Raw genomic sequence first — 19,739 nt, 5'->3', positions numbered from 1 at the left:
ATGGAAAAAAAAAAAAAAAAAAAAGAGAAATCGTTCTGCTTTTATTTTACAACTTTTGCATGTGCTACGACGGCGATTAAATCAACAGAAAAAAAAAAACAAGAAAAGCCAAAATAATGGAAAAAATCCCAAAAGGCACAATTGTAAAAAAAGCCAAAAATCATTGAATGTGCGCCTTTAGTTAGAAGCAAATATAAGTACAAAACTTGAATTCACTTTTTTGCTTATTTCGCAAAATCACCCATTTTAAAAAGTCGCAACTCTTTTTTTTTATACCATTTTTTGTGAGTTTTTTTTTTTTTTTTCGCTCATCTCCTCTACCACAACCGCGGTGCTCAAATATATTGCATGTTTTACACGTGTAACTTTTGCTTAGTGGAAAAATGCGACTTGCAACATGCAGCTTCAAACTGCAGATTGCCTCGAATGTGTAATCCTGCCTACCTGGGGACACATTAACTGCGTTTAAATTTTACACCTTTTCCAAATAAAGGGTATACAAAACACAATGCAAGCTAGACTGCATGCGAGGATGGGAGAACAAAAGGCTCAGTTACACGCATATATACGTGTATAGAAACTTTCGTACGAATGGGCACTTATGTTTAACTCATATGTACACACATTCACATGTCCCAGGCCACGTCAAATGTGAAAATGCTTCACCTTGTGAGTTTACATAAAGGTGAGCATAATTCTCACACACACCTTTTCTTTTTTTTTTTTTTTTTTTTTTTTTTTCGATAGATTTTTTCTCCTTCGCACTGAGAGAAATCAGGAAAAAATTGAAAATCTTGTTCTCGAGCATTTTGTAAATTGTATACATGTTGTAGATTTTTAATGTTCACAAATTCTACATGCGAAAGGGGAGAATAGCAGCGGAGGGAAAATGGAAAAGAAATAAAAAAAAAATAAAAAAAATTCAAGCCAAGATAAACCTCCTTGTTACTAAATCTTTTTTTTTGTTGCTCAACACTGCTCTCTCTCTTTTTAAAAAAAAAGTAAACAGTTGACAAAAGCCGAAAAAACAGTTCCTAAACATTTTAAGAAAGCATTTTCCAACAGAATGGACTTTCATTTTTTATTTTCCCTTTCCCGTAACCTCCCTAACCAATCAACAGCTTGCAGAAAGTGCAACAAGTAATGCTGTGTAGAGACGCATTTGTTTTGAACTTACACGTTCAGAAAAGGAAGAATTGCGGAGTAACAAAAAATAAAATCCGCATAAGCGGTAAAAGGCGGGGGGGGAAATAAAAGAAAGGATAACGGTTAAGTGTGCTTCCTAAGTGGTTCTCTTCATCTGCTCCCCTTTCGCGCGTGCATTTGAAAATGGGAGACAATCCCTCATTCGTCTTCCCCATCCAAAGTGATCAGTTATACATATAATATGAGTGTGCTAATATTTCAACTGCGTGGGGAAGCAAAAATTGAACTCATTGTACGTGCAGAAGAGGTGACACACTACTGTGGTGACAGTCACCTCCCGATTACGAATGGAGGGTTACAACAATGTAAGCAAAAAAAAATGATGCAATACATTTGAACTTTTTCTGTATACCTACTCTTCCTCACAGGGAAGGACATCGAAAAAAAAAAAATTGCACAATTTGGATGCCGACACGTCTATATTATGACGCCGGTACTAAAAATACATATATATATGTGTGTGTGTATATTCACTCCCGCAAGCTTCAAAGAGGACAAAAAAGGAAAAATTGATATCCTGTCTTATGAGAATGGGGTGTTTGGGAAGTCGCGCAGAGCCAAAATGGTGAAATGAAAAAATGGGACAAACAAACTGCGCCCTGTGTTTAGGCGTGGAATATGAAGGAGCAGGCCGTGCTTTCGGCGCGTGGGCCTACATAAACTGGTTCCTCTTCATCCGGATAAAGTACAACAAAGACAGGAGGAGTGCGAAAGCAGCCATGATGATAAAAAATATTCCTATCAAAGTCGTGTTAAGGTAAAAATTGGCATTGGAAATGACAATAATTTTCGTGTCGCTGATTTTAAAATTATTTTCGATATAAATGTAAAAGGGAAAAACTAAGGGGCCATCCAGTTTGCCATACAATCGTTTCACATAATTAAAAGCAGAAGGAATAACCCAATTCATAAAGTGGCTATTCTCAAGTGCATGTCCAGCTTTTTTATATTTTAAAGTTTGCGGCAAGACAACGAGCTTGTCATTCGTTTCAGCATGTTCCTGTAATATCTGTAATTGAATTTCTTCATCCATCCAAAAGTATATTTTTTTTTTGTACAAATTAATAATGTCACGAGTAGGGTTTTTAAAAAACTTGCGATAATATTTGATGGTGATATCTTCAGCCTTTTGTTTCAAAGGCAAAGGGGTTGGGAATGGAGATTCATCCGGTTCCTTATCATAAAAAATGTAGCTGTCTGTAAAAACATTCCAGTGTAATATGCCACATGGGTGTAGTATTTTGCTTATGCCATTTTGCACATATGTAATTAAAGGGAAACATTCATTAAGTTCTTTTTCTTGTAAAAATATATCTCCATGTAATTGTTCTTTTTTAAAACTGGTCAAAAAATTATAGTGATTTTGTTCCACTCCAGAAATCTCATAATGGATGTTTATTGGTCCTTTTAGTTGTTTTATATTTTCATTTCCCTTGCAGTGTTCAGGTGTTACTTTAACGATTGAATATTTTGTATACGCTTGACTTTTGTACTCATAAGGGATTCTGCATTCGATGTACTTTGAGCTCATTATAAGGATGGCTATACCAACGAGCAGGTTGAAGAGGAATAGAAAAAGTAAAAACACTATGATTGAGTAGTATGTGGACACCCAGATCGGTCCGACCACTTTCTCCATTCTATACCACTCCACAAATTTGTGTATCCATTGTACACATCTCGCGCTTTTCTTGTAACTCAGCTGTTTCCGCATTTTGGAAGGTTCCCCATCCCGTCTAGGGATCCTCATGTTACATTTGTGCTTGTGGGATAAATGAGCGAACGTATAGCGGCTAGGCTGGTCTATGACTCCCTCACGTGTGTGTACAACTCCTTAGGCATTTTCTAACCCCAATTAGTCCACCCTTTTCCTTTTTGCTTCCTTCTCCAGCGCGCATTCCCGCACAACAGAAAAATTCTTCCACTCATATTCTTTTAACATAACCATGCCCAATGTTGTGCTCCGCGAATTGGAAAATGTGTGTACTCGGCATGTAAGTACGCACATATGCATGAACGTATGTGTTCATTTTACGCATATGTGGTGGTCCTTTGAGCGCGCTTTTCTTTCTCCCTCACCGCCCTCATTCATACTTTGCATGGCATTTTTGTGAGTAAATTTTTTTTTTTTACACTTTTGCATTTTTTGGAGTTTATTTTTTTATTAATGTTAATAATGCACACTTTTGCTATTCACAAAACGGAAAAAGAAGGGAAAAAATAAATATTGGTGTCACAACTATGCCACACGTTTGATCTAATAAGGCGGAACAGGGGTGGGTGTAAAATCTACGCACAAATATACATTGTTGTGTGTGCTTGCCATGTTCCAAAGTCACGACGTGGGTACATGTCACTTTTGGGGATCCTTCAACTGGACTTAGCAAGCACAGCAAGTTGCTTTAACCGGTAGGATTTGCTTTGCCTTTTTCTTTCGCAACAATTTTAAGGGCATTTATTTGTGCCCAATAATGTAGGACACATTTTTGTTGCCCTCCGTCTAATCGGTCACCCCGTCAATCCGCGAATCATTTTTGCATCAGCGCGTTCGTATAATGTTGACACCCCGCGTGTCAACTCACGTAGGACGTCATAACCGATTCAGACTGGAACGCTTAAGGGCCATTTACCCCGCCGTACTTCCAAAAAACAGGTTGCCCATTTTTGACGTGCGTTTTGTAATTTCCCCCGTGTGTAAGCAGCTTCCAATATTAGGTACAAAAATAGCTTAATTCAAAATGGCATACACACATGTGCGTAGGAATAATTTGACAAACGGGGGAAAAATGCATTCCTTGTGCGTAGTAAATATGTCGCACTTCTTAAACGTGTAACACTGTCTTAAGAAACCTACGTAGATATGCAGTTCTATTACGTCACCATGCAACCATTCTTATGTTAAGCCAAGGAGTTTTTTCCCAAATAAAAGAACTGTCTGTGGTGGGTAAGTTACCCTCATGTGAACTGCAAACTGAGTAGCTGCGCACAGCTGTGAAGGAAATCTTTTAAATTAAGGAACTCCCATGCATCACACCAAATACGTGCGTGTGTACGTGTGTACTCCAACTTCGTGACCAACCTTCTTTAGAGGTACCTGGGGAACATTTCAACCCTGTTGTCACTTCACCCTTATATAGAAGCCACAATCCTTCAAAATGGGATTAAAACAAAAGCTGCTCAGCACATGACAACTGTTTCTCCTCCATAAGATGCGAATTAACTGGTCCGTAAAAAACGGGGTGAGGGTAATAATATTGCTCACCAATTTTATCAGCAAAAGAAAGGTAACAAAAAAAAGAAAAAGAAAAAAAGAATGCGCTCTATAAGGGAGTATTAAAACACTCACCTACATGTTGCAAAAGATTATATGTAACTTTTATACATATGTGATGTTATTTTTTTTTTTTTTCCACACTTTGCAATTCGCCCTGCTGATTTTTATAACTCCGATTTTGCATAAGCAAAAAAACGGGAAACAATAAAATAAAAAGAGAAAGAGCATCAGATATAAGTGTGCACAAGTTTGTATAATTTCATACAATTTCGTGTAACGTCTTTCCCCCTCTGCTGGTTAAAGCCCCAAGATGCGACATCTATTCTTCGAATTACATATACAGAAATACACACAATAATCGTATGCACATGTAATTTTTTTTTTTTTTTTTTTTTTACATTTCCATGTTTTCCCTCTTGGTGAATTTAAAACATTAGGAGATTTTTTAAAAAATGCTAAATTTATCTTACCCGCCCCTGGGTGTTGCTTTAACGCAATTTCATATCCCTTCGAACATATACACAAAAAGAAATGGCAAATGCCTGCGTGAAGCAACACACCCTTGAGGTGGAAAGGGTGGCCATAACGGCCCTGCGCATGTGTTCGCGGATTGGTTTGTCCTTAGCGAATGGTCAATGGAAGAACATGTACCTGGATAATGATCACCTGGAGACAGTTTACCTGACGAATACTCACTTGGTGAGCGTTCCTGCTGACTAGGCTCCTCGACAAGCGACTGTTGCTTGACGAAGTTCTGAACGAACCCGTTTGGCGTTAGCTTTTCCTTTCCCTCCCTTAACCCTTCTTGATAAAGGGGATTTAAAGCACTTGCAAAAAATGCTTGCACTCAATTATAGCTGTTCAATTTGGTGTGTCATGAAAAAAAAAAAAAAAAATGGCACCTGTGTGCCTGGGTGGTTCATGCACACACGGACATACATGCGCCTGTTCTTGTGAAGATGTTTGAGCTTAGAGCTTACGTGTACACTTAACACGTTTTCTCATTTTATTGCACTTGCTAATAGGGTGTTATACATGAGCCCTCAAATGAACTGAAATAATCGCATAACCATTTTTGTGCTTTTATTGTGTCATTTGGGTGGTGATACTCACATGGTGTAACTATATATATATATATATATTTTTTTTTTTTTTGGGCTTCATTTACAAATTTCCCGCTTCTCATCATGGACATGTCACATGTGTATACTTAGCCATGTAAGCACATATGACGAATGCTCATGGCGCATGAAAATTGAAGCTTCCCCCCTCCGTGCCACTCTTTGGGCTAGTGTTCAGGCAGCGATACCGGCTTGTGTGAACGTATCCTTACGCACTCGTTCTCGTGCACGTGCAGACTTGTACGAGATGCATACGGACTAGCACCCCGCCAATGGAACTTCCATTTGAATAGGCCAAGTCGACAAAATAAAAGAAAGCGCTTTTAAAAACATTCTGATAAAATTATAACGCTTCTCAAAAACTCCTACCGAGTTAAAATATGCACCCCGAAAATGTAATGCAAGCCTGCGTTACTCCACCCTGTTGAGATAGCTAGCCCCTTTTTCCTCTAGGCAGGTGCATCGCCAACGTGAAGCCCTGGCAGAAATGTAAAAAATAAAACAATAAAAAAAAAAAAAAAAAAAAATACACTATCTTCGTAAACAAGAGCAAGCTAAACGGTTAGGAAGCTACACAGTGGCGAAGCTAACACGACGAGGCGTCGCAACCAAATAGCAGTGCAGCACGTAGCAAGTGGGAAGCGGCGAACCCAACCATGGAAAAGTTTTTCACGAAAAAAGTACAAAATGTCTTTGCAATTTTGAAGAGAACCAAACAGGAGGAGGGAGCCACCGCGCATGAAGAAACGAAAAAGATTAAATCTGATGAGGTGGGAACAGATGACAAAAACAAAAACGCCTCTTCCAAACTGGATACAGAAAAGGACCCAAGAAAGGAACCAAAGAGAAAACTCAACAATGACGCATCCTCCGATACTAACAAAAAGGAAAGCACGTCCACAGAAACAAGAGATAATAATCATAGTGTAATTAAAAAACCAAAGTTAATGAAATTGCACAACAAGGACAATGTCTACCTCATTGACGATTTTATCAATATAAAAAAAAACAATGAGGGTAATTGTTCCAGTGGGAAAGACGTGAAAAAGAAGGAAGATGAAGTTTCACCCAAGGCTACTTCTGCTACCATTGCAAGTAGGGCTACGTTGAATACCCCTAGCATTTGTAGTTTATTGTCAACGAAGAAGAAAGAAAGTGACAGCAAAGCCAATGCGCAGGAGACACGCCTTATTAAGAGCAACACAAAAAGTGCAGGTGGACTCGAACAGACGCTACACAACCCTACGCCAGACCAGACCAAAACGGACAATAACCCTAAAGAGGGAAAAAATACCAATTTAGTCCCCAAGACAAACACATGCACAAAGGACAAGGAACAGCAGCAGGAGGAAGAAGAAGAAGAAGAAGAAAAAAAAAAAAAAAAAGACGACAGGAAAACAACCGAAAAGAAAAAGAACAGCCAGAAAGAAGAACAAAATGATCAAGCCTTTTTAAAAAGCATGACCGATAAAAAAAATGAAACGAAAAAACAAAAAAACAATAGTGCCATATTTAACACAAATAATTCTAACCAAAGCGAGAATTCACCTTTTGCTAAAGATTCTGGAGGGGAGAAAAGGGTTAACAGAATTGATGAAATGTTTAAAAGCCTCATTGAGGAAAGTAAGAAGAAAGACAAACAGTTAGGCACCCCCGACGCTAGTGGCAATACACCCTGCCAGGTAAACCATATTAACAATTCCCATGAAGGAAGTGCCATAGAAGAAGAAAAAAAGGAAAAAAACTTGGACGATGAGCCAGAGTCTACGAAAGAGGTCGATGAATATAACCCTAATGATAACGCCCCTATAAGCAATGCCGAAGGTAAAATTGTAACCCAAGAAACGTTACATAAAGATGGAGAACCAGGTGAGGAAGGTAAACAGGGAAATTCCCCCACCAATGAGGCGAAACTGCAAAAGGATGAGCCTCCCCAATGCAATGGCAGTCCTGATAGTTTGTGGTCGGCCAAAACGAACAGTCCAACCCCCAGCCGAAGTAGCAGCGTGGGAAGCGGCCCTGCAGGAAGCTCTCATAGCTGCTCGTTCAACCGCTCGTTTAGCCCCAGCAAGAAGGACACCAAGTCAATGGGGGAGAGCCAACCCGAGGAGCAGGCACCCCTCTGCGGGACTGACAAGAGCACCACCGAATCTGAGTGTGCAACTCCAAGCGAACTCCCTTGCGACATAAGCCAAACGGAGGAGGCAGAACATTTAAAGATAAAGTTTCCCCAGTTTGCAATGAACCAAAGCAAAAACCTAATAAACGAAACAAATGAATTTTTCAACATGTACGATTTGAACCTTAAAGTCGAATACCTACCGATGGGTATCTCCAATGATTTAAAATTATTGGTGGAAAGAAAAAGAAAAATTGGTTGCATAATTAATGATTATAAAAATGAGTTGAGACAGAGGAACAATCATTCCAGCAGGGAAGAAAAAAACGAAAAGGGGACGCATCCACAGGGAGGTCAATTGCAAAACACGGTGGAAGGATCATCGGTGGGTAAACTCAGTTCAGAAAAACAGGAAAATGAGGCCACCACAGGGAAGTACCCACCACACGATGATGATAATAATAATAATGGTGTCGCGCGTGATGAGTCTAATAATGTGAATCAACCCACTGGGACTTCCAAGACGGAGGAAGTGAAGCCCGTACCACCAACAATGGAAAATAAACCCCCCGTTAAGAACTGCGAAACGGTGAATGATCAACACGATGTTGAGTTTGTGCAAGAAGATAAGAATCGTTCTTCCGCCAAAGAAACGGCAAATCATGTGCAGGACGGAATTAATGAGGAGGAAGTGAAAAAAGGTAACAACCATATGCAGGGAAGGAAAAAAAGACAAGGACAGGAGAAGAAACTCGAAAAGGGGGTCACCTCCTACGACAACTTGAACTACCTGAGTGATGACGATAAGGAGTTCGTAGAGAGGGAGCACAGAAATTTCTTGACCCTTTTGGAGAAGGTGAATCTGGGGGACTGCGCCGGAGGAGGGGCCATACAGATATGTAAAGAGCAGCAGCCGGGAGACACAAATCACTTGGGTGAAGGAAGCCATTTGTATGAAGAAAGCCACTTAGGTGACAGAAGCCAGTTGGGTGAAGGAACCCCCGTGGAGGCTGCGCCACAAGTGGGAGAAGCCCAAGAAGCAAAAGTAACCAAGGAAGAATTCATCAAAAGCCTCATGCAAGACCTAACCCAGGATTGCAGCGAAGAAATGGACTACGAGCAACACAAGGAAATAAAAGACGAAGAAACGAAATTTGAAAAAATGAAGGAAACAATAAAACTAATAAAAATAAAAGAAAAAAAAATCGATGTGCTTCTTAGCAGTAGTGAAAACCTTTTTAAGTACACCAACATGTACAGGCGTCGACAAATTTTACATGAAAAAATGTTAATGAATTGGAGTTATGTACAAAATTCAGTAAATAAAAAAAACGACGTAAGAAATAGGAACCTCCCATTTCAACTACTAGAACTGGATAAAGATTTAACGAAAAATGTACCGAAAGCTTATGATGATATTTTGTTAGACCACTTTTCAGGAATCATAATTACGTTAAATACGACCTCCTCCGAAACAACTGTAGATGGAAATGCAATTCATGTTAAGAAAATCGTTTGCGGTTGTCTAATTGAGTATTTAGGTAGGTCTGAGATTAACATAAAATGCATATGGGTTCATCCATTTTTGAATGCAAAATCGACTTATTACATTTTAAGCGCATTTTTGCCCAGAGTCATTTTAGAGGCATTCCTAAATTATAAGGCACCCTCACAGAAGGAAAATTTTCCCAACCATGTAATGGATTCTTCCCGTCTTAAGGAAGAGAACACGGCATATGGGACTCTCCAGGAAATGACCCAATCGAAAAAGAAGAAAAGCTTTTACGATAGACTACACCAACTTAATGAAAGTAACCCATATAAGGACAAAACTATGAAGAAGGAAAAAACAGAAAAATGGATGGATAATAATAGCACAAATGAGGAAGATTCCTTTTTTAACAATTTCGTCATGCAACAGTACCCTGCAATGTACTTTCTAAATTTCAGTAAAGACTGTGCTGAGCTTTTAAAAAACTTCGATAGACAAACTGTTGACGGGGAGAAGAAGAATGAAGAAGGGAACAGATACTACAGTTACCCAACCTGGGCGGAGGAGCCCCCACATGAGGAAGATTTCCCCTCTGCAGAACATACACAAGATAAGGATCCAGACGAAAAAAACAAATCAGGAGAGAACAAGGTAGATAAGTTTATACACATCATCTTCAGCGACATTGATATTTTTCCCAGGCAGTGCTACCTTCTCCTCTGCTCCTACAAGTACATGTGCTTAAATATGCACTACGACACGGACTGCTATTCTGTGCATTACGATCTGAATTTAAAAAATATTCAAAAGGAAAATATCGGGAAGAATACCGAGGTGTCCAACGCGTGCCCATGCACATCTGTGAATGATGTGTCCTCAGATGCGGAAGATTCTTACGAGCGAATTATCGGTACGGGGAAAAAAAAAAAAAGGGACGCTACATAAACACACGAAACTGAATGAAGTTGCTGCATAGACATCTTACCGCGCATGTGAACTTTTTTATTTTTACCTTCCATTTATGTTCTTTTTTTTTTTTTTTTATATTCCTTCCACCCCGCAGGATGTAGCGAACTGTACATGTACTATATGATGCCGAAACGGGAGGAACGCGAAAAACTGGGGTTGCTAGAACGGAACGGATGGAGAGACTTAATCCCAAACACCTTTAATGAAGACATAAGCGAAAATATTTCTAGCATTGTGAAAACAAAAACCAGCATAAGTAACCTGTATGAACACATATCCATACAAAACAAACAGAATGAAAAAAATTACACCACGGCATATATAAATAAATACGAGTGGTGTGGACTCAAAATAAAGGACATTCGAAACATGATGAACGAAGACTTTAATTATGAGTCGCCGAAGAAGAAGTGATGTCGGACTTGGGATATGTCCTCTGCGGGGAAGGCACGACAGCGGCGGTTAGGAGCAGCCACACAAGTGTGAATAATGCTCAACCCGTAATTCACCCCCGCCTGACCACGCAGACGCTTCAATTATCACATGACTTCACTCCACCCTTGCGTGCTTCCCCCTGTACGCATGTCAATATAATCGCCATTTATAACGAAAAAAAAAAAGTAGAGAACCATTCCGTTGTATCTACCTGCATTGTGGCGCCTACTCCATTTATTCGCCATGTGAAATGTGTCGATCCCTCTGTTCATTTTTAGCCGAATTAAAAGTGTGCGTAAAAAATGCGTGGTGATGTGTAGGATGAGAAACCGTTTATGTGTTTTCCCCTCCAAAAGCATATTATATTTACATGTCAACGGTTTTTAAAACGGAAAAAAAAAAAAAAAATTCAATTTTGCCTAATTGACCATAAAACAAATGCGTGGTGGCGCAGTTGCGGGGGTGGAAAAAAAAAAACATCACTAAAAAGTTGCAGCACGTGGGACACGCACATATTAACAAATATCGTGAAACAAATTGGCGGAGCGCTTGCCCCTCCCGAGGTGTCTCACCTCAGTGGGTGTACGTCTTCATCTTGTGGTACTCCTCGACGTCCTTCTTGGCCATGAGTTTTACTTTCTTGTACTTTTCCTGGTTCCGACGCACCCTCTCCTGTTCCTCCCTGGCTTTCAGGCCTAGAAGGTAGTTGTTTTCCTTCCTTAGCTGCAAAGTGGGAAAAGAGGGGAATAAATATATTTAAAGACACATGCATGTGGGAAGCAGAGGGGGGCGAGGCGAATAAGACCTCAATGTGGCTAAGAGTACGTCCACATGCGCCTCCAACCACAACGTTAAACATAACGATAAGCACAACTTTAAACACAACGCCGAACACGTCGCAAAACAAGCCGATAGCTGCTCTGCCATTACCTCGTTGTAGTCCAGTTTCTTCTGCTGCTTCATCTTCTTACGTGCGGCCCTCATCTCTGCAAACTTCGCTTGCCCGCTCTGCATAATGAAAAAGTCCTTGGGGTTTTTGCTATTGGCATATTTCGGTGTAAACATCTGAATGCCACTGTGTTGCAAATTGTGAGAAACTATAGGAGTGATCCCATATGTACTGGAATACTCCATTAACTTATATGTGTACAAAAGAAAGAGGAAATACTTTTCCTCCTTCCTTTGATACTTCACGAAGGGACTGTCCTCAGCAACCAAGTAATCATCCCTCACTTGGAGGCCTCCAAAATCGTCCACCATTTTGGAAAAGTCCATTTCCACACCATATTTATTTATATAACTTAAAAAGTTAATACATAAGAACAGCAGACAGGGGCGCACTATGTGATTGATCAATATGTAGGCGTTAAACTGTTTGTCCAGGTGGGCCTTTAAAAAAAGAATTACATTTTTGAAAGTATTAAAAGAGAGTTTGTAATATATATCCTCCTCTTCCATGAGAATCTTCTCATCGCTGTAATTCCTTTCACCGTTACTGCCTCTTTCCATCTGTGATGTCCCCCCCTCATGCATAATGCCGTACAAAAGGGTGTTTAAAATTTTGAAGGAGAGGTAAAAGAAACTCTGGCTGTATTTTTTGCTGTTCTCTAGAAATATATTATAAATATTCAACAAAATGACTGCTTTTTTTAGTTGCTTCTTTTTGGAAAAGATCCCGAGGTCGCTCTGCACATCGGTTCTGCTGTTGCTCTGTGTGACTGCTCGGTTGAGCCCTTTTCCTTTAACTACCTCGTCTATGTCAAATCGCTTAAGGCAGAATGCCCGCTCGACATTCTGTATGCACTCCTCCATGCGACTTGCAGTGGTATACGTGCCGCTGCTACAGATGTCGTGGTAACCCGCATCATTCTCACCAAGGGGCAAATTAGCATTGACCGAATGAAAGTACTTATAAAATATATACTCCACCAATTCGATTAGGTAACCCATTAGAGGAATTCTTTCTTCCTTGTCGGTCAAGAGGTTCTGCCCTTGCAAATGTGCAAACTTATGAACCATTTTTTCGTCCTCCACCCTATTTTTGTTAATGTCCGTTATGAGGTGCTCACTGGGGATGATTTCTCCTACAGCATCATCTCCGTGTTTCTCGAAATGGGACCTCCCATTTCCTGTTTGACTTTGCAGCTTACTGTCGTTCCCCTCGATGGGGTATATAATTAGCGCCAAAAGGATTACTGCAAAGTGGACGTATGTTATGGTTCCCGCATCGGCAGATCCATCCCTATCTGCTTCTGCGTCTTGCTCCCCCAATTGGGGGTTGTACTTTTCGAAAATGTCACTGAACAAATCGGCACTCTTCAAAATCCTGGAGTATATGTGCACATCATACGCCTTGCCGTGTGCACATTTATTGGACTCTACGTACTCCGCTAAGGTGTTTCTTTTCTTCTTGTAAAATAAATTGGCTTTTCCCCTTCCGTGCGTTTTGCAGAAAACGATCAAAAGGAGAAAAGACATGTAGAGATACAACTCCGTTTTCATGGGATGGCAAAAGTTCACAATTATGTCCTTGTAATTTGCTATCAAGTCTTGTACGCTTAAATCAAATTTTAAACATAGGTATATTTTTAAGATACAATAATCCATTAGCGAGAAAAAGAAAGAAGAATGAGGAATACTCTTCGATTTTTTTTTATTAAACATATTTAAATGATACACCCTATATAAGAGTTTTTTCTGGGTACTAAAATTATGACCATCCAAAAGTGCAATTACATGCTCCAACTGGTATTGTTTTTTTTCTATAGAAATATAGGTTGGTAATTTTTCCTCTTTTTCATCACCTGATTCGTTTGCAAAATAGCTACACAATTCTTTGTTACCATCCTGTACGAACTTCCCCAACATTTTGTTCATTCTTTCTTTCGATATGCTCAACATCGTTTCGTCATTAAAAGGAAGTCTTTTTTTTTTACTAAACAGTTTGTTAATAGTTTCATTGTCACTATCGTCTGACAGGCACCACATTGAGTATGCCTTGTTATTATCCGACTCTTCTGTTTTTGTTTTTTTTTTGGACGAGAACAACTTTGATTCTTTCACTTGTTCGTCTCTCTCATTACTTTTATGACCAATCAACTGCGACTTCGACTCATCCTCCTTGAGCTGAACCGATCCGTGCTGCTCATCCTTCTCCGATTCATCTTCTGCTTCCCACCAGGGTTCTATGACCAGTCCATCCTCCACCTCCGACTCGTCTTGCACATCCCACCCATCAGCTTCCTCTGATTCATCCTCTTCTTCCTCCTCTGATTCATCTTCTACTTCCTCCTCCGACTCGTCTTCTACTTCCTCCTCTGACTCATCCTCTACCTCCATGTTCATTTGGACCCTCCTGTTCCCGTCTGCTCCCTTTTCACCCCTCGAAGTTCCTTTCTTCATGCGCTTATTTGCGTTCATGAATTTGTTCCGTTGATGTTCCTCTTCTTCATCCACCCACATTTTTAACTTCTTCATTTTCCCGTTACAACTGGACACCTTTGTCAACGTCTGGGCCACCCCCCTTTGGAGGTCTTCATCTTGTTTCACGCCGCCCGTTGTTCCAGGCAAAGAAAGGACTCTCTTTTTAATGACATCAAAATGTTTATCAATTTCCCGTAACTTTTCCTTAATTTCGTACTTTTTAATTTTCCATAATTTTTTTTTTTCAATTTTGTCCTGAACAAAGTCATTCACCATCGTGTCATTCTTCCCCTTATATTTTCGGCATTCCCCTCCTGACCACGTGTCCTGCTCATTGTCCAAGGAGCTATCATCCGAATGATCATCCCCGTATACATCATTTGTACTGATATGTTTATCTTTTAACAAGGAGTCATTGTTCAGGTTAAAAATGTTCCTTTTCTTAAACCTTGTGTTGTTTATATGTTTCTTCTTACTTTTTCTCTTATCAATAAATTTGTTCGTTTTTCTTTCATTTTTGTAATAATTCAGAATATTCTTGTACCTTTCGCTTGGTTCACTTTTGGTGGGGAATTTCTTCTTGGCGCCTTTTACTCGTAAGATATTTCTCTTCCGCTTGACTTTGCTTGCTTTGGTGTCAAAAACGTTTTGCCTCATGGTGAAGTGAAAAAGGGGGAAGCATTCGGCCTTACGGATTGTGGATGGCTTATTACAGACTAATCACCATCAGCCGCTTCCTCTCCCTGCGGGTTCTTAAAACAAAAGTCTGATTTCGCCGGTTGTTTTCCGCTTCCTTCTATACCAACGCGATCGCACGAAAATCTCATGACCCTTACAATTTTGCGTGCGAAATGTTGCAAAACTTCACAATGCATTGGTTTATATATGTTCCTTTCGAAAACAATTTTTTAACAGAAAAGTAGGAAATGCAACAGGGCGTACAAAATTGTTGTAGATGAATTTTGAAAAAAATATTTTTTTTTTTTTTTTTTTTGGCGTCGATCGATGTTTACAAGAATTTTTCTTTGGAGCCTTTTTTCTTTTCCATCCTTTTGTTTCGACCACAAGGTTTGGCAGAACGAAAAAAAAAAAAAAAAAAAAAATGTATTTTTATTTAGCCAGTATTATGAATATGCAATAAAAAAGTATACACTTTGTTAAGTATAATTTTTTTTTTCTTTCCCTTTTTAAAAAAGATTTTTGCATAAACCCAATTTTGGCTTAATATTCGCATAGGCAAGTATATACAGTCGGCAAAAAAGACTGCGCAGGTTGTGTCCGTATTTATCTAGTTGATGTACCACCTATATCCATGGGAACAAATTTTAGCTGAATATTTTTATAGCGCATAGAACACTGTGCCCTAAAAAAAATGGGACATCTGTGCATAAAGGTTTTATTAAATGAAATTCTGTTCACTTGGGAGTTCCCCTTTTCAAAGAACATGATGGGAATTTTTAATATCCTTGTGGACAAGAAGCGTTTGCATTTAGCTACACCCATTTGTAGAAACACATTTCCGTTTGAGTTTCTGCTTGGTTCCACTGGATAACTTCGTGTGAACCGCCTTACGCTGTGCAGTTATTCCCAGTCCATTTAGGCAAACAATAGTGCAAAGGCAAGTTGGCACTGCGCACACCACCAACGATGTCGCAAACTCCTCTTTTGGTTATTTACTAAAACTAGAGAAAGACCCCCCTTTTCGATGTAACCCTAATGTGCCCTACGCATAGCTAAGCACACCTACGCACTGGCACATATTTTTAGATAGCTATTTTAATTCTCAACCTTGGGTTCCCCTCAAAGGTTTAACATTTCTTTTAAAAAATGTTACTGTTATTTGATACATAAAAAAAAAAACAAACTTCATGGACTACGCCTGAAGTACCGTTACATGGATATACAAAATTTACAATGAAACGTTTCTTTTAATAAGATAAAAACAAAAAAATTCCTTACACGAGATAAGTACAAATATGCGTGCGCACGTACATATGAATAAACATATTTGCAAAACGCGATCGTGTCAGGATACAGGACCGCTGTAAACATGATGAAACAGATTGTGCAGTAGAATGGCATGCGGCTGACTTAGGGTGTAATTTTCTTACGGTTGCGCATTTAGACACACGCACGGGGCGTGTATCTGCACAATTAAGCGCACAACTACATAATAACATACATACATACACGCATGTAAGTGTGTACCCTGCGGTATATATCTTTGCAATGCATACAACAGGGGATGGGGTAACAAGTTGTCGGCGTAAGACGCAAGCATTGCTTTGTTCTTAGCCGCGTTATCTTTATTTATTTATTATTTATTATTTTTTGTCCATTGGTATGACTGATCATAAATCCAACGTATGAAGCATACTCATTCTTGTGCTCTTCGTGAAGACAGCTATGGCTTCTACCTACAACTGGGGCGTCTTCAAGCTTAACACTTCGCACAAAAATATTTTGTTCATTCTGTGGGGGTCTGACAAAAATATCTACATCCATTGCATCGTTGCATACTTTGTTTTTTTTTCTCCCTTTCCATTGTTCAAATAATTGTCTCCCCCGTCTAGTTCAACTTTATAATCCCATTAAGAATTAATATAACAATTAGAGCAACCAGGGCTACAAGTAACAAGCCGCACACGCAACAACACATTTTCGTAAGTGGATTTATGGTAATTCAAGTGGTTTGGGGTATTTTTCAGATGCCCTTTTTCCAGCTCCCTTACAACAGTTCTGTGAGAAATTGTAAGTGCTGTGTGAGCAATTCTTGTGCAATGCGCTTCCAGCAGCTGTAACTATTTTTTCTCCTTCACGTAAAAAGGGTTATCTTAATATGTTCACACGTTTTGTACATATATATAAGCATAAATGTGTATGTATACCAGAAGTTTGCTTATAAATTTGTTTTTTCTTTCTTTTGCTTTTTGTTATATATTTTCTCTACACAAATGTTTGACAAGTTATGTTTAAGGCTAAAATGATATGATGGGATGTACAATGACGGATTAACAATCTTTTCTGTTTTGGTGTTTAAAACTATTTCTTAAAAAAGATGTTTAATTTGAAAAAAAAAAAAAAAAAATATTTTATTTTTGACCGAGCTGTGTAAGAGAGGAACAGAATTGCCGTGGAAAAATATTGCTTCACACCCAGGATGCGCACATGAATTTTTTTTTTTTTTTTTTTTTTTTTTTTTAAATACGTGTTTATGCGCTACTGTTTTGTTGCTAAACTTGGCCGCATAACTTATCATGCCACTGGCTTTGGTCAATTGGCCATGCGGTACTTCACCATTTTGCCACTTAGCCACTTCACCATTCGCTGCGTTTTTTTTTTTTTTTTTTTCTAAGTTGGCAACTGCTTTTCGTACATTTTTTTATGAACCGTTCATTACAAATGAAAATTTTTACCCAAACGCGCTGACCTTTGTAATTAGTTTTTTCAGCCGAAGACATACTTCTCCATTCTTTTGAAGCAAATAAAATAGGATGGTTATTATAGCAAGTTTTATTTAAAAATGCACAAAGTGACGTTTTTTAACAAGTATCACAACACAAAAAAAAAAAGAAAAAATGCGGCATCATTTTAAAACTGTAAGACACGAGAAAAAAAAAATAATAATAACGTAATAATAATAAACAAAATAACGGTTGTCACATTAGACATCATTTGAGGCACCCCGCGCGGCAGACTTGTTCAAATAGTCATAAGCATCATGCATCGTGCTTCATTATGCTTATTCTCTTGATAGCAAAAAAAAGGGGAAAATGAGACCTACTAAAATACAAAACATCTACAGCGGTCACATTTGAAAAGTTGTAAAAAAAAAAAAAATAGACATATTTATCTGAAGCTACTTGGAAATGTGTCTCATATTACAATTTTTTTTTTATGAACAAAATTTTGAAATGAACAATTTTGGGTAGCCATTTTTTTTTTTTTTTTTTTTTTACAGCCAAATTGTGTTATAGCTGAAGACAATGGCTACCTCCGTTTTCGCACAGATTTGTGTGCGCCTGTTTCAAATTTTTTGCTTGCTATTGTCCACACTGATTTACACACATAGGATTTCATCCAACCGAGGGGACAGGGGGAGAAGAGAAACCAAGTCGTTACAGACAAAATGTTGGTGTTCAATTCGTATGGGTTATTTTTGCCGCTTCTCTTCAATATTCTTAATGTCGTTCAAATCGAAAATTTTATTTTTGTTTTTTTCCTCTAGACAATCGCGTTCACTCTGCTGTATTTTTGTTGCTTCCCTTTGCTCTTCTTCTTCGCACATTTTCTTATATTCCGAGAAATTCATTATTTCCTGTTCATTCACATCGTTGATCAGCAGTTCCAAAATCCACCCATCGGTTTCCGCATTTTCATTCATTAAATTTACGTTGTCGACTATTCTGTTATTGATGTCGACAATTTGGCCACTGATGGGGGTGTACACATCCCCTACGCTTTTGACGCTCTCAACCGTTGCGATGCAGTCCCCCTTTTTTACGTACTCATTTATGTTATGTGCAATATCGACATATACGATTTCCCCCAATTTTTCTGTTCCATAATTACTAATGCCTATTTTGCATTTTACGTTGTTGTTGTGTTTCAATTCGGCCAAGTGTTCATCATTTATTTTGATGTATTCGTGTGACTTTGTATAATACGTAATGAATCTGCCCACTCTCCGTTGTGCACAAAGAGGGACAGCTCGTGCAGGCAGAAAAGGTCTTTTACGCAGCAACATCTTTGGCGCAAACATGTTTGTGAAAAGTTCAAAAGGTGAAAAAAAAAAAAAAAAAACACAAATAAAATGAGAAAATGGCAAAGTGATGAAGCACTTCTGAAAGCAAAAATACACTACCAATTTTCAACACCAAAATGGTGATACGCACGTGAAAACATCTATAATCTACTTACTTATAAGTCGAAATAGAATGGAAGCCCTTAACTTGGGCTGTTCTTTGCTCGCGGCTCCGCGGACGAATGAATGGGGTCAAAATTGTGACATAAAAAAATTAGCCAATTATTTACATTTTTACATTTACCCTAGCAAAGTTGTGCTTTTGTTTTGGGGGGCGACAGGTGGTTCCTAAAATTTCTGGAATCGTTATACTTGCCCTGCTGTTGTAAATTAATTTGCACTATGTATTTGGGTCATTTCCTTCAGCTCATTTTTAAGAGAATACAAACTGGCAAATATTAGCACATGTTAAGAATGCGCATTGTTGTGGCTAATATTGCACCTGCAATTTAATGCACTAAACTGCGACAGGTGCTGCGTATTCTGTAGGTGATTAAAAGTGTACACAAAAAAGGGAGCATCTTTACGAACATAGCAAAATCGAAGTCATCCTAGTAGTGGAACATACTGCTTGTACAGGGACGTTCCCCTAATAAAATGGTTTAAATAATTGCGCAGGTTTTTTTCCCCCTTCATATGACTTGAATACAGTGGCAAAAGACACTTACACACCCGTACTGCACTATATGTTTTGCGTTTCTGTAATTATATCATGACGCATACACATGTTGATGCCGCTTAAGCGTAGCATACACGTTCGTTCTCCTCACCACAGGTGTGTGATTTGTTTTAAAAGCATTACCACAGTTTTTAAAATTCCTCATGTAAGTTCTTACATTTCACGTTAATGCTTTTATCATAATTCCAAAATCACAGGAAAAAAAAAAAAAAAAAAA

At 38.7% G+C, this 19,739-nt stretch overlaps 4 protein-coding genes across 4 annotated transcripts; 1 reads left to right on the top strand and 3 right to left on the bottom strand.

Annotated features, from left to right (window-relative positions):
- Window positions 1–1,858: 1,858 nt before the first annotated feature.
- AK88_00070 (uncharacterized protein) lies at window positions 1,859–2,956 on the bottom strand (the record flags this gene model as incomplete). Its single annotated transcript, XM_012477721.1, has 1 exon — window positions 1,859–2,956. One exon carries the CDS (start codon window positions 2,954–2,956, stop codon window positions 1,859–1,861), a length of 1,098 nt encoding a protein of 365 aa, XP_012333144.1.
- Window positions 2,957–6,257: 3,301 nt separating this feature from the next.
- Window positions 6,258–10,595, top strand: AK88_00069 (uncharacterized protein; the record flags this gene model as incomplete). Its single annotated transcript, XM_012477720.1, has 2 exons — window positions 6,258–10,122; window positions 10,276–10,595. 2 exons carry the CDS (start codon window positions 6,258–6,260, stop codon window positions 10,593–10,595), a joined length of 4,185 nt encoding a protein of 1,394 aa, XP_012333143.1.
- Window positions 10,596–11,189: 594 nt separating this feature from the next.
- On the bottom strand, window positions 11,190–14,696 carry AK88_00068 (uncharacterized protein; the record flags this gene model as incomplete). Its single annotated transcript, XM_012477719.1, has 2 exons — window positions 11,190–11,339; window positions 11,547–14,696. 2 exons carry the CDS (start codon window positions 14,694–14,696, stop codon window positions 11,190–11,192), a joined length of 3,300 nt encoding a protein of 1,099 aa, XP_012333142.1.
- A 3,496-nt stretch (window positions 14,697–18,192) lies between these two features.
- On the bottom strand, window positions 18,193–18,786 carry AK88_00067 (uncharacterized protein; the record flags this gene model as incomplete). Its single annotated transcript, XM_012477718.1, has 1 exon — window positions 18,193–18,786. The coding sequence occupies one exon, from the start codon at window positions 18,784–18,786 to the stop codon at window positions 18,193–18,195; it is 594 nt and encodes a 197-aa protein (XP_012333141.1).
- Between the last annotated feature and the right edge of the window lie 953 nt (window positions 18,787–19,739).

Source organism: Plasmodium fragile (assembly GCF_000956335.1).
Source record: "Plasmodium fragile strain nilgiri unplaced genomic scaffold supercont1.1, whole genome shotgun sequence".
Classification (NCBI taxonomy): Eukaryota; Apicomplexa; class Aconoidasida; order Haemosporida; family Plasmodiidae; genus Plasmodium; species Plasmodium fragile.
Note: the sequence above shows the minus strand (reverse complement) of the source record. Positions and strands in the feature narration are given on the sequence as shown.